Source organism: Montipora capricornis, chromosome 2 (assembly GCF_036669925.1).
Source record: "Montipora capricornis isolate CH-2021 chromosome 2, ASM3666992v2, whole genome shotgun sequence".
Taxonomy (NCBI): domain Eukaryota; kingdom Metazoa; phylum Cnidaria; class Anthozoa; order Scleractinia; family Acroporidae; genus Montipora; species Montipora capricornis.
This window is the reverse complement of record NC_090884.1, coordinates 37,386,797-37,399,628: the sequence shown is the minus strand read 5'-3', so window position 1 is coordinate 37,399,628 and position 12,832 is coordinate 37,386,797. Positions and strand designations below refer to the sequence as shown.

General features: G+C 40.7%; 2 protein-coding genes and 1 long non-coding RNA gene across 3 annotated transcripts in view; 2 read left to right on the top strand and 1 right to left on the bottom strand.

Annotated features, from left to right (window-relative positions):
- The first annotated feature begins 544 nt into the window (after nt 1-544).
- LOC138037968 (adenosine receptor A3-like) lies at nt 545-2,013 on the top strand. The gene has a single exon (XM_068883799.1). It carries the CDS (start codon nt 563-565, stop codon nt 1,505-1,507), a length of 945 nt encoding a protein of 314 aa, XP_068739900.1. The 5' UTR covers nt 545-562; the 3' UTR covers nt 1,508-2,013.
- A 206-nt stretch (nt 2,014-2,219) lies between these two features.
- The window catches only part of LOC138020570 (DNA repair protein RAD50.L-like), a 53,514-nt gene continuing 42,901 nt past the window's right edge, over nt 2,220-12,832 (top strand). Inside the window, exons 1-4 of the mRNA XM_068867535.1 lie at nt 2,220-2,366; nt 2,651-2,746; nt 4,391-4,471; nt 9,298-9,356. The gene's annotated coding sequence lies outside the window, so the exon portion shown is untranslated. The remainder of the gene's footprint in view (nt 2,367-2,650; nt 2,747-4,390; nt 4,472-9,297; nt 9,357-12,832) is intronic.
- LOC138020577 (uncharacterized) lies at nt 4,715-11,458 on the bottom strand. The gene is made up of 3 exons (XR_011126325.1): nt 9,858-11,458; nt 8,190-8,406; nt 4,715-5,808 (listed from the first exon to the last, which is right to left on the bottom strand). It is a non-coding gene; the product is annotated as an uncharacterized lncRNA (long non-coding RNA).

The window sequence follows — 12,832 nt, the reverse complement described above, 5'->3', positions numbered from 1 at the left end:
AATTCACGAAGCCGTTGATGATTTCATTTTGGTTAGTCTCGATTCGTCACCACGCATTCGACATTAATCGAGACAAGTTTAGTAACTGAAAGGGTTGATCAAATTAAATTTATTTTACGAAAGTAGATTTTATTTACGTTTTACCATTTCATTGTCACATGATATTTTACTACTAATGATTTTGGGAAATAAGAACAGCCTTCTTAGTCTATGGTCTAAACGACGACTGATCTTCGAAGGGAGTCGCTGAATAGATTGCTTTGTGGCCTGAAGACCTAGCTGAGGACCTAGCTGGCTTTCTAACAAAGCCAAAGTCTCATTACAAAGTAACCTCGAGGTAATATTATTTTTTGCGTTTATTGTGTTTATTTTGTCTATCGTGCCTTTAATTTGCGCATCATCACATTAGCGAGGTTATTACCACTTTAGATCCAATGAAAGCGAAGGCCGTGTGACAGATACGGAATGCAACACCTGCCAATCTCCACGCTTCCTAATATTCTCTTCGTTTTATTTTTATGTCTTTTTACTCTTATCTCTTCAACTCACTGGACAGCACTGAATGACTATGACAAACGTTACAGAAGAGTGGATCGCTTCTTCCTCATTTGATGCCTTATTTTGCAAAGAGGAATTAACCAGAGGTCTAAACGGCCATTTGATCCTCTTTGTGGTGCTTAATGTTTTCTTTTCTGTGGCTGCATTTCTGGGGAACGCAGTCATCTTAGTCGCGCTCCACAAGGAGTCATCTATGTATCCCGCGACAAAAGTCTTATTTCGTTGTTTGGCGATCAGCGACCTCTTCGTAGGACTTGTGACAGAACCTACAAGAGTGACCCATTTCTTGTCCGTAATGCTCAAACATGAGAAAATTTGCCAGTACACGACCGTTTTAGGTTATGTATTTGGCTATTCTTTGTCGGTGGTTTCGTTGTTGACAGTGACGGCAATAAGCCTGGACAGACTACTGGCGTTGTTGTTGGGTCTGAGGTACAGACAAGTTGTAACCTCGAAGCGAACTTTCTTGGCCGCGGCTGTGATATGGATTGTGCCTATTGTATCCACCGCAATGTATTTGTGGAACAGCAGGGTAACCTATTGGTTTAGCTACGTTGTGATTTCACTGTGCATCGTTATCACAGCATACTCCTACACAAAGATCTTTGTCACTCTTCGGCAGCATCAAATTCAGCCACATCACAATCTACGTCCAGATCAAGAGATCCACACAGCTCCTCTGAACATTGCGAGATACAAGAAAGCAGTGTCACGTTCTTTGTGGGTGCAAGTAACATTAGGTGCTTGCTACTTGCCATTTGCTCTAATTGATGCGTTCTTCACTCAGCGAGAACCCTCTCAATCACTTTACGTAGCCAGGGCATTAGCAATAACTTTGGTTTACGTTAATTCGTCATTAAACCCAATTCTTTATTGTTGGAAGATCGCGGGGGTTAGACGAGCGGTGAAAGAACTAATCGGTAGACTTTTCTTTTGTTATGGTGGTTAGTTTTTGGGTTTTTAATTCGAAGCTGAGCCATTACGTGTATCTGCTTTCTGTTCAGGTTGAGTAGATCGAAAGTTACTCTTTGCATTTCTTTACTTAATTACCAATTGCTTTGCGCATTTAGTTGTGAGTGAATCGTGTTCTGATGTACACAGGCAGTTTGGATAATGATATAACGACAGAGGGATTTAATTAAATAGATTGAGGCATATTTCATTTGTCTATGGCATCAGCATGCTAAACAAGATTATGATCTGCGCGAACATGGACTAGATAAACCAGGGATATATATTGTTGTATACGTTATAACCGCAGCCAACCTGGCGAACATGACGATTAATGTTTGCTGTGATATTTACAAGCTCTTTCATCTTCTTTCACAGAATTATTATCTGAATTTTGCACCTGCATACAAAAGTCATTAAGTCGATTTTTCTCCTTTAGAAAGTACAAGAACTTTCTTAAAGGTCACAGCTTTTCTTTTTAGCTTGTGTCCTGTTAAGCTTGAGTTATTTCAATACAGGTTTTCAGCGTACTTGTGTCCTTGCGCCGTATTTAAGGGTAAACCTCCTTGAATAACGAAAATTTGCGGAATCGAATGCGTGCGTGCAACATTTCGCATGCAATGGTTTTCGTCATTCGCCGCTGTCACAGCTAAACGGAGACATCTTCAGGGATATCTTGTCAGGTTGTCATTTTCACGGAAGCTTGTGTGTTCCCGTAAGGGCTCTGTAAAGGGCAGCTGCAAATATAAAAATTTACGGTGCAACGCGCCTTACCGTGGCCAGCCAACAAACTGTAGCATTTGACAATTACGTCTTTATTCTACATTTCTCATTTGTCCAGTGATGAAGTTTCAGAGGTCTAGAATAGCCTTATACTTTGCCATCAAAGTCGAACTCTGAAACATAGGTTTTACATTGACTGGGTAGACGAATCCAATCATTTCGTTAGTACATTAGAGACAACTACAAGGTCTTTGGGAGAGTGCTTTTGATGGTCATAGTTCATTCCGTTCTTAATATATCGAGGGCATGTGCATGGCATCGAAGCGATCCCAATCACTACTTGGTTTCATTAATTCACCGTGCCTTCAAAATAACCTGCTACTGCGTTTAACATTAGTCCAATTTGGATTGCTTTTAGCTTTAACTGGAAGCCCAGCTTCAAACCAGGACGCGTTTGGAGCAACAGAAAGCTGACCTCACCGCGAATAACAGTGCATTTGCACGAGAAATTGAGGTTGGTATTAAGTGCAGTGGTTCATCACAATCGTTTGATTTGCCTTCCCCTTTTTGAAATATTTAAATTGGACGATTTCTCCATGAGCAACTAATTATTAACGGCAGAGCCTATGTCGGGAGGATTTTGTTTTACATTGAAGGATGGACTACTTAGATATGTTTTCTCGATATTCGTTTCCAGGAAGCAGAAGTAGATTTACGGCCTTTAGCGGTCAGTATTGTCTTTCATATGCAGATTGCTATCAAGTTATTCTTCATCGGGAATGGAAAAACCACCAGAAGAAACCATCGTCCCTTCTTGTTTTTGCGATTTGGGCCTGAAAACGTTCTTGACAATGTTTTAAAAGTTGTGTGATATACTAAGTTTGACTACAATCTGAGGTGTTCTTCATTGTATCATGCATCATTTCTTTTACCTTTTTGTATACTTCTCATAAAACAAAAAGAAAACGACGCCATGAAGTGACTTTCAGCTTGGGTAACGTTCTTCGTATGTTCTTAAAGTGCCACTAAGATGAATAAAAAATCAGTTCTTATTTTTCATCGAAAGTACTTGCGTTGAATGATCAACAGGCGAAATTTTTTGCAGTAATTTCAAGGGGAAGGCTGTTTAATTTAACTCCACTTTTTAAACTTAACGGTCCGCCATTACTTGCTGCGGTTCCGACCGATCAGCTTTCAGCGATCTGGGGCCCGTTTCTCGAAAGTCCCGAAAAGCCATTTGTGAAAATGCCAACTGCTTGTTTTGGAAAACCGATCTTTTAACATATTTTCAAGGTAACAAAAAGAAAAATGACTTTGAAGTTTGAAGACTTAAATCCTCTCCGTTTTTGAGGTACAAAGGGAATTGTGACGCCCGAAAATGACCCGTAAAGTTTCGGGACTTTCGAGAAACGGGCCCCTGGATCGAGGAGAAAGTAACGTCACTTACCTACTAGCTTAAAAATGAATTGTGTGAATGCGGCTCGATCCAGCTTTCTGAGGGCTTATCTGTCAGAACTACAACAAGTAATGGCGCCGGGACCGTTAAATGAAACATTGACGTGAAATAAGTAGTTCTTCTCTTGAAGTGATTGCATAAAATCTCGCATTTCGAGTATTCAGCATAAGAACTTTCGAAATGTGAATAAAAGGGAGAAGTGATTTTCGATCATAGCCAAAACGTTGCTATAAAAAATATTCTTTAAAAAAAATGGCGTGTCTAGTTAAATGCCTCGTTCTTCAAAGGATGCCGCTACAAGAACACAATAGGGTGACTGTTAGTCAAGAGCAGTTTTTGGCACACCTCTTCTCAGTACATGAATTATCTTTAGAATGACTTCGACATTTATGATTATGCGGAGTCTGAAGTTCAACTTTCAACCAACGGTTTCGCTTTTTACTACCGCCATCCATGCTCGCAGCGGCAGTTGGCGCACTTTTCAAAACAAATAAATAAAATACAAAAAAAAAAAAAAAACCCGGCAAAGTGGATGGAAAGCACCCTTTCCGCGGAAATAAAAATGGCGGTGAAAAAGGCAACCGCTGACTGGAGTTCGCGTGAACCCGAAATGCGCAAGGACTGGCGCTGTGCGCTTCTCCCGCGTCGTGTAAACTTTTTCGGCAATATAGCTTCTTAGATCATATATTTTGAATGTTACAGACTGGTCTCGAAGAGTTGCAGGTTCAACAACAGGACGTGAAAAGACAGAAGGAAGCCGCAGATGAAGAGAACAGGGAGTTGGTAAGTGCTGAATATATTCTAGGGGTATCCAATGCACTGATAAAAAAAGTCGACTTTTTGAGTTCTCTTTTGTCTTTCCTCTTCACTCTTTCGTGGTTCGTTTGTCATACTTCGTTCTTCAAGGGAAGTTGAATGTCGGTTTTCGTCTTGTAAAATATTTATTTACGTTCTAATTCACTACGTTCAAACGAACGTAAATCATTTTCATCTTATAGATCCATAAAACAAACTGAACCACAGGTATGGGAGGATCGCAAGCGAACCCAAAACACAACTTTTAATGGACATAGTATACAAGAAGTACTCAATTTCAACAAGCGGAACTTAACATTACAAACCTGGGCTAAGCGACACACTTTAACGGCTAAAGTCGGCCTCTTTAACATACATATCTTTTGCCACATCAGTTTTCCATCGGCCGTGCAATTTCAATAATCTCTGGGAAACAACTTTGGAATCGTCGTTTATCACGACTGAAATAATCTCATGGCCACCCGATCGTAAACTTTGCAGACTATAGACTTTTGGATCGCCTCCCAGGACGCTGAGAGCTTCCTTGAACATTTCCCGGCACCTCGAATAAGAAAGTCTCGAAGAACGCATCATATATCCCGACTTGGTCTTACTTAAAGGACTGAACAACGGAAGATCGCTCGTTGGAGTCAACTTCGCTTCACGCATGTATCTAAGCAAAATAGAGACTTTACAATAATAGGAAAGGGTTTTTGCAATGTACACAAAATTTCCTTCTCTGTAAACGTCCGTTTTACTATGGGGAACAAATTTTTATGTGATCTTCAAGAAAAACTATGTGCTTACATAAAATATTACTAAGCTCACTAAAGCGGAAGAAACCCGCAAAACCTAAAGTACAGAACGTAGCAATTCACAAATCCTTCAACGAAGCCCCTTCAGAGGCGAACTTGTTAATTATTTTCTTGATGAGCTCCGTGCTGATCGGGTCCTTCTTCAAAATGGGGTTGCCTTCCCTCCTCTTTGCCGACTCGATAACATTCTTGGCACACTCGTCATCAAGCGGATTTGGGCCGTTAATAGGAACAAACGAGTGGAACCATTTCAGGGCGGCATGCACCATGACCAGAACCGAGTGTGACTTGTGTTGGTGGGCGAAGAGCTGGAATAAATAAAGAGTCACTACAGCAGGGGAAAAAGGATAACTGTCAGCAACATAGTTCTGCCCGCACCATGCAAGAAATCTTCTTATACTACTTGGCGGTTGAATCAGCTCTGGATTTTACTAACATCTTGACAAAAACACACCTATCGACCATGACCTGAGCGGGAGCTAACTTCCAAGGCCTGGCAGCGAAGACAATCTGGAAGAAACAGAAAAAATCTCGTCCTCTCCAAAGAAATGAACAGATAAACGCTTTTCTCTCTCTTTTCGCTTTCTTTTTTCTTTTTCTTTATTTTTTTTTTTCTTTTACACTGCAACAATCAACAATCTCTCTCCTACCTTATTTCTTCTCCTCTTCCTCTGTGTTCTTTTTGCCTTTGTTCTTTCTTTTTTTTTTTTTTTCTCTTGTTTTTTTTTTTTTTTTTCCGTTTGCTTATCCTTTTATTATTCTCCTCCACTTCTCTTTACTTTTACCTTCTTCTATTTCTTACCCTTTTTTAATCTCCATACGTTCAAGCTTTATCCCTCAAACAAGCTAGTCTCAATATCATTGTAAGGACACCATATCCACGAATTACTTCGTCTCTCAACTTTCATGGTTTCATACCTGGTTTCATAACTGGTTTATCAGCTCAATTTCACGTACTTTCCTCTTTTTTTTTTCTTTTTTTTTTGTTTTCCTCATATACATACACCAGCCTTCACATCATGTGTAGCTACTTCACCTTCGAAATATGTAATTCTCTTTTTCTCTTGAACGAAAATCAAACCTGATGCCTGCAACTTGCCCACAGAAACATTTCGATCCCAAAAGGGAATTTGTGTTTCTGCGCGTGCCATACATGAGAGCACGGTAACCAACTTCCAGAACGTAACCTTGCAAAGCAGCAGTATAAGTACAGGCGATTAAAGGCCAAAAACTAGACGATGGCCAAAACGGGATCACCAGTGTTAACAAAGCCCTTTGAACTTTTAGGTAATGTACTGGCGGAACCACAAGGCAGTTCTCTGATTCCAAGCTCTGAACGAAAAAATCAACACCGGCACTTCCAGGATTCCAGAATCTCTAGAAGAAATTTTTCACTTTGGCGTTGTAAAATCAACCGAATGGGGTCCCCAGGCTTCTTCTAAAGTGGCGAAGAAGCTCTCAATTAGCTGCCAGTCGTCAACGTCGATAAGGCGACTGATAAAGTCCACCTTCTCGTTCTCAGTTCTGGGTATCCATTGAATCTCAAGCTTAATCTTGCTCCTTAGGTAGGCTCCGAATTTTACATGGGAGCACAGAACTAAACGACTAGATTGCAAAATTTATGGCAGGGAGTTCCCTCCAAGTCGAACTTCTGGAGGCCTTGCTGGAATCCTAAAGCTTATGACAAACGCGTTGCGAATCAAGAGAGATAACTGCGCCACAACCAGTTGCACTGGCATCAGAAAAGCCAAACACGTGAGGCTTTCTGTCCAAAAAACAAAACCTGGACTTGACAAAATCAATATTTTCCTTCCAGAAAATAATTTGATCCTTCGTGTATTGATCCAGTTCTAAAAGGGCATCCCAATAAGGTGCGCACGCGGAAGACATAGAACAATGTCGCGTCATAATACGACTTACATTCCCCACCACGGGACCAGTAGAAACTATCTGCCCAGTAAACGAGGCTAGGCATCTAGCAGAAATCACAAACTCACAATCCATGATGGAGCAAAGTGTTGAAACTATTTTCGCAACTCTTCTCTCACTGATTTCAATAGTACCACTATCACTGCCATATAATAACTAACTAGAGAATACTTTGGCAAGGCTCCCAAACAGACTTATCATCGTTAGACACAAAGCCTGCACTAAGCAAGTCATCTTTAATCGTTATGCTGAGGGAAGCGCATGCGTCAGGCGTTCTGGCTATACCCCAACCATCATCCAAGAAAAGAGCAATGCGTGCCCCGTTTAACCTCCAGTGCTTCTCAACTGGTTTCAGAACTTTAGTGAAAATATGTGGCGCGGAGGAAAGCCCAAAGGGCAAGACCGTAAATCGGTAGAATTGCGGTCTCCTAGAAACGGGGTCAACCCACGAAAAAACCTAGGTAACACTGGTGATCGGTTGCAACCTCTTTATGATGATAACCGCTCTTAAGATCGAATGTGAACATGTAAGCCTCCGACTCAAAATATGAAATGGCCACTTTCCAATCCTCGTATTTTATACGTTTTTTCTGCAAATGCCTGTTCACGTATCTCAAGTCCAAAACTTGCCCCTTTTTACCGTTGGCCTGCACAGATACAGAAAGAGGGTTGACGACATACGGGGCTACGGCACACCGAATAACGCGGCCAGACTGAAAAGGCACTTTTAACGCACTCTTAACAAATTCTGCATGCTCTAGCGCTTATCTATTGTTCTTAAAAGCTGCGGGTTTCGGAAAAGCAAAACAAGGTAACTTATAACCCTCTTCTATGACGCTCAAAATGAAAGGAGATGCACCGATGCCCCTCCCGAAGTGCAAATTCTTACGCAAATTTCGTTTAACCTGTACCTTAAACTTGCTACTATCGTCAAATTCGCACGCGTCATTATCCCGCAGTACCTGAACTAAGTCTTCGTAACCTTCAGAAGAGGACTCACTGTCCTGGATTTTATCCGGTGTGGCATTTGTAGGTAAATCCAGGCACGTCGGCCATGCTGGCATTATTGGATCCGCCACCACCTTGGCTGAGCCATGCATAACAGCAATCCCTTGCCCAGTGGCACGAGTCTGTGGCGCCGGAAGCACTTGCTCTGATCGAAGTTAGACTCTCTACGGCCTGAAATGGAGACAAAGCAGTATCAGAAAATTAAGGAGAAATAAATAGGGTGGGAGGGTGGGAGGGCGAGTGGCACGCATACGAGGAGCAACTGTCGCTGTTCTCCATAGTAAATCTCTACAAGAAAAGACCGAAGTTCTGGGTCGCTAGCGTGAATGGAAAGTGGCGCGAACAACCAACCTTAGAAACCCTTGTGTAAACAATAGAAACTCCAACGTGTAAATAGGCGCTAACGACCTTGCAATACAGTTTCCCAAGGGACCGCAGTGCTCAAAAAAAGATATCAACCATATGAAAATATATTTAAACGGTTACTCTAACGATTTTAAATACCTGGGTTCCTATATTGCTGAGAACAGAAATATTTCTCTTCCCGGAGAGGCCGAAATTGACATTTAACTATTAGAGGATAATGCGAAGTTTTCTACCCATATGAACCATGTAAGCGCTAGCCCTACTAATGGAAATGGGCCCACACAAGGACAGAGAAAAACTCTGACCAGGTTGGGAATTCAACCCACGACCTTCGGGTTAGATCACCACTGCTCTACCGACTGAGCTACAAGGTCCGACGGGAGCAGGTTGTTGGAATTTGAGATGTCAATGTCACGATAATGAATATGTTCAAGTACAAGGAAGGGTTACGTTTTTGCAAACGTCGGCCGTGTAGCACTTTATATTTCAACAGACTTAACTATTTGAGGGTAATGTGAAGTGCTCGTTATCCACCCATGTAGACCGTGTGAGCGTTAGCCCTACCAATGGAAATGGGTCGACACAAGGACAGAGAAAAACTCTGACCAGGATGGGTTCATTGTTTGAAAGGGTTTAGGCTTTTGACATTGCGCAAAATTTCTTTTTTTGGGCCTTTCTTTTTTTTTACCTTCTTAGCTTGAGAAAATTAGAACAAGTGGGGATAAAGTGCGTGAGAAGAACGCCGAAATACGAAGGTAGAATTAAAATTCCTGTGTAATGATTTCAATAACAGATAGCTTGAATATGAAACAAAAAACAAAAAAAACCTTTTTTTTTTAATTATGGGGAGTTTAAACTGCATATTAGGTAAACAAAATTCAAATTTGATAAATGTTGTGAAATTAAATCTCCGCCCATAACAAACGGTTTTCTCTTTTCATTTGTTCTTCCAAATTTCATTTTTGAATTGACTTTGAACAATCTATAGTACACAGGACGCCTACACAACTTGAGGGACCGCTGATATCTTTTATAGCAAATCGTATTGAAGAGTAATTGAGATTTACGTATCACGTCAAATAAAGGTATTCTCTCCAAAAGTGTCTAGTGATCCTCAAAGCATTCCTCTGCAAAACTTTGCAGTGTCAAACCGCCGTTATGTCGCTGCATAACTTCGACGTCAGAACGTTCGGCATGGTCGATACCACAATTTTTTTTGTCGGTACTTTTTAAAATTAACTTAAATCTCTGTTTACCTTTTTAGTCATTAGCAAATGTCCCTAATTGTTGCGCTGGTACATCGTCAGCCGAACGTCTTTGAGGTTTTATTCGTATTATCATTCCAAATATTATTAGCATTATAATTAATTCACAGGTTCTTAGTAGAACCAAAACAATATACCGCGCCCATTTTGAGCGTGCTGATATTTCCAACTCCATCAGGATGCCGTAATCGCTAGCCGCCATGTAGACACTAAGTAGTAATGTAGCGAACGTGATAACCGGTGATATGAATATGAGAGAAATAATCTTTTTTATTCTGCCTTCTCCAATGTGGATCCTTTGGCTTCGCGACGATTTTAAGTTTTGCCATATTCTGTACCCTGCTACGGCATAAAGACATACAGGTATGAGGCAAAGTACCATTCCAAACTGTGTTTCCACAAAGCCATTAAATTTAAGAAGAGCATTACCGCCGAGAAAACACAAGTGATAGCCAGTAGTATTCTTAGATTTTGTAACCTTGGAGTTGCAAGCGACGTCTGGGTCGTTTCTAGCAATACGAGAAGTAGAATGCTGAATGCAGAGAGATTTCAGGCTACTGAGATGCAATCCAGGAGGAGAGCTGCAGTCATTATTTCTTTGGACTCTTTGTGCAATATCACTGGACTCCAAAGCAGACTAACTGTTTTAAGTGTTGATGCAAGGAAAAGTTGCACTGTGGAAAAGCGAGCATGGATACTTCGGCTGTGTGAATTATGCCGGCATTGTTGAAGAATAACAGCGAGGCAGATCAAAGCGAAAATGCCGAATAAACTTGCGAAAGTATAACCATAAGATTCCCAGGTCCAGAAATTGAGGAATCCTTTGTAATCTGTCGATGAAGATGACATGGACGAGAGAGACTTCAGTGTTGAGTTTTCGTCCCTCTGCATGGTGCTGTTGGCAATTTTATCGTACGTTGAATTTTTGACACTTTTTGCACCATTTATGGAGTAATTCTGCATTTGTTTACATGTGCTTTGCATGCAAATTAACATGTTTTTAGCTTTTTCGAATCGTACTGGGCAATGGTAAATTCGCTTTCTGCCATCTTCATTTCGACTTAATACAATAGAGCCTATTCTTATGCAAATAAGTGGCCGGGTATTCTGAAGTTTAGCCTTCATTTTTTCTCCTTATCGTTAAACATGGTTGTGTTAAAATAGTAGCCGCTTTCATGATTTTATCAACGGGTGTCCAAAAGGAGGCTTTATCTGTTTTAATGTTATTTGCATTATCATGCATAAATACCGAAATTGTCTCGTACAACTTCAAGGAATCCACCGCTAGTATTGTTTTAATTAATACTAGATTTCCCATTAAGAATCATCATTTGAGCTGGTCGATCTTTGGCTTCTTGTACAAAAACGACATCCATGTTCGTTGTCTTGATGATTGATTGGGGTCGCTGTTATTTATGCTTGTCCACACACGAATTATAAAAGATGTCAAAGAGGTTGCTTTACCTGTTGGCTATTCATTTCCTCGGCATGTTTAAACAAGGATGTTTGCCTTTGCCTTAGCGGTTGTTGTTTCTTCCATGCCTTTTCGATTCGATTATTTTTCTGTAAACGTGAAAATCATTGATATCGATGTCCGTTTTACCCTGGTGACGTCCTTGTCCTTTCAGAAACTTGGGCCATCATTTTGAATTTTAAATCATTCCTTGTTTTTTAGTTGAGTAATCGTGCAATGGACCTTTTGACGGTTCATCTAAGCGCCGTTCTTTTTTGTTTCGTTGTCTTGTCCTGCGATAGCAGAACTGATTTAACGATTGAACACCTAATTCAAGGCCCTTGAATGGAAATTTTCACATTTTGCCTGCTGAGCGCGCAGACCCAATGTCTAGTACGTATTGTGCTGCTAGCCGCTTTTAAGTGGCAGTCTCTCTAAAAGCGGTCCACTCGACTTCGGGACCAAAAATAATTTTCCCTCATTTTTTGTCAGTGAAAAGGATTTGCCACATATATATAAAAAAGCAATTTATTATTTTTCAGTTTCTTATTTTTGCTTTGCTACGAGCCAAAATTGAATTTTGGCGGAACTGAGGTTGCCGACCGTGATCAGAAAGGTAAAATTCACCGATTTTGTGAAGCGTGCTACGTCCCCTAAAATGCAGCTCACAGAATTTCGTTTTCATACAAATTCTAAGGTACATTCATTACTTAGACTGACGAAATATGGAAACTTTTCGGAAAATTCTAAGCTTACCAGAGAGGCTGGAAGACACCCTACTCTGAGGCCTTTGTTCACCTACTAAAATTTAGCCAAGTTTGAGGAAGAAAATCTCAAAAGTTGGGTCTAAATGAAGGCTAAAAAGCAGATCACAGTAAATTTCTTACCTTAATAAACCGTTCCATAAGTTCAAACCGCTGGGTATCTCCTTGGATTGCACGCGACAACAGATTAAAATCTGCCACAATCAGTGTATTTACACAACTATCGCTCGTGTCAAAGTTCATTTGCATAACCCTTGCACTCGGTGAAAATATGTCTTCTGCCGTTCAGGTTCGTTTGTTGACCTTCTAAGTAGTGACAAAAAGCCTTCTTTAGTAAATGGATAAGCTGGAGATCCAGTTTCGAGGTGCAGGTTGCGTTAAAGTTGATCAATTCTCAAGACTTGCGAGATACTCCAAAAGTAAATAATGGCTGTCACTAATTAACCGTTGCCGTCGTCCTGACAAGCTCCTTTGGTACATTCTCCCAAAGATCGACGGAACGCTAGGAGAAGATGAAAGTAGTAAGTTTTTATTTACCGTTTTTATGACAACTGAATCCTGTATTACTACTAGCCTAATGACTACTACTAGGAACTTGAGCGTAAAAACAACAACAACGAACACTCGCCGGTTATCTCTGAGAGGTGAGTTGGTCAAGTGCACCTGAATGAACATGACAGGCTTGAATGGAACCATGTTTTTCGATGAATGGTCTGTACTTCTGTTTCATGCTTGATCGCTGCTTGTAT

Excerpts from the sequence above, each read along its gene's own strand:
- LOC138037968 (XM_068883799.1), top strand. The coding sequence starts at position 563 with ATGACTATGACAAACGTTACAGAAGAGTGGATCGCTTCTTCCTCATTT.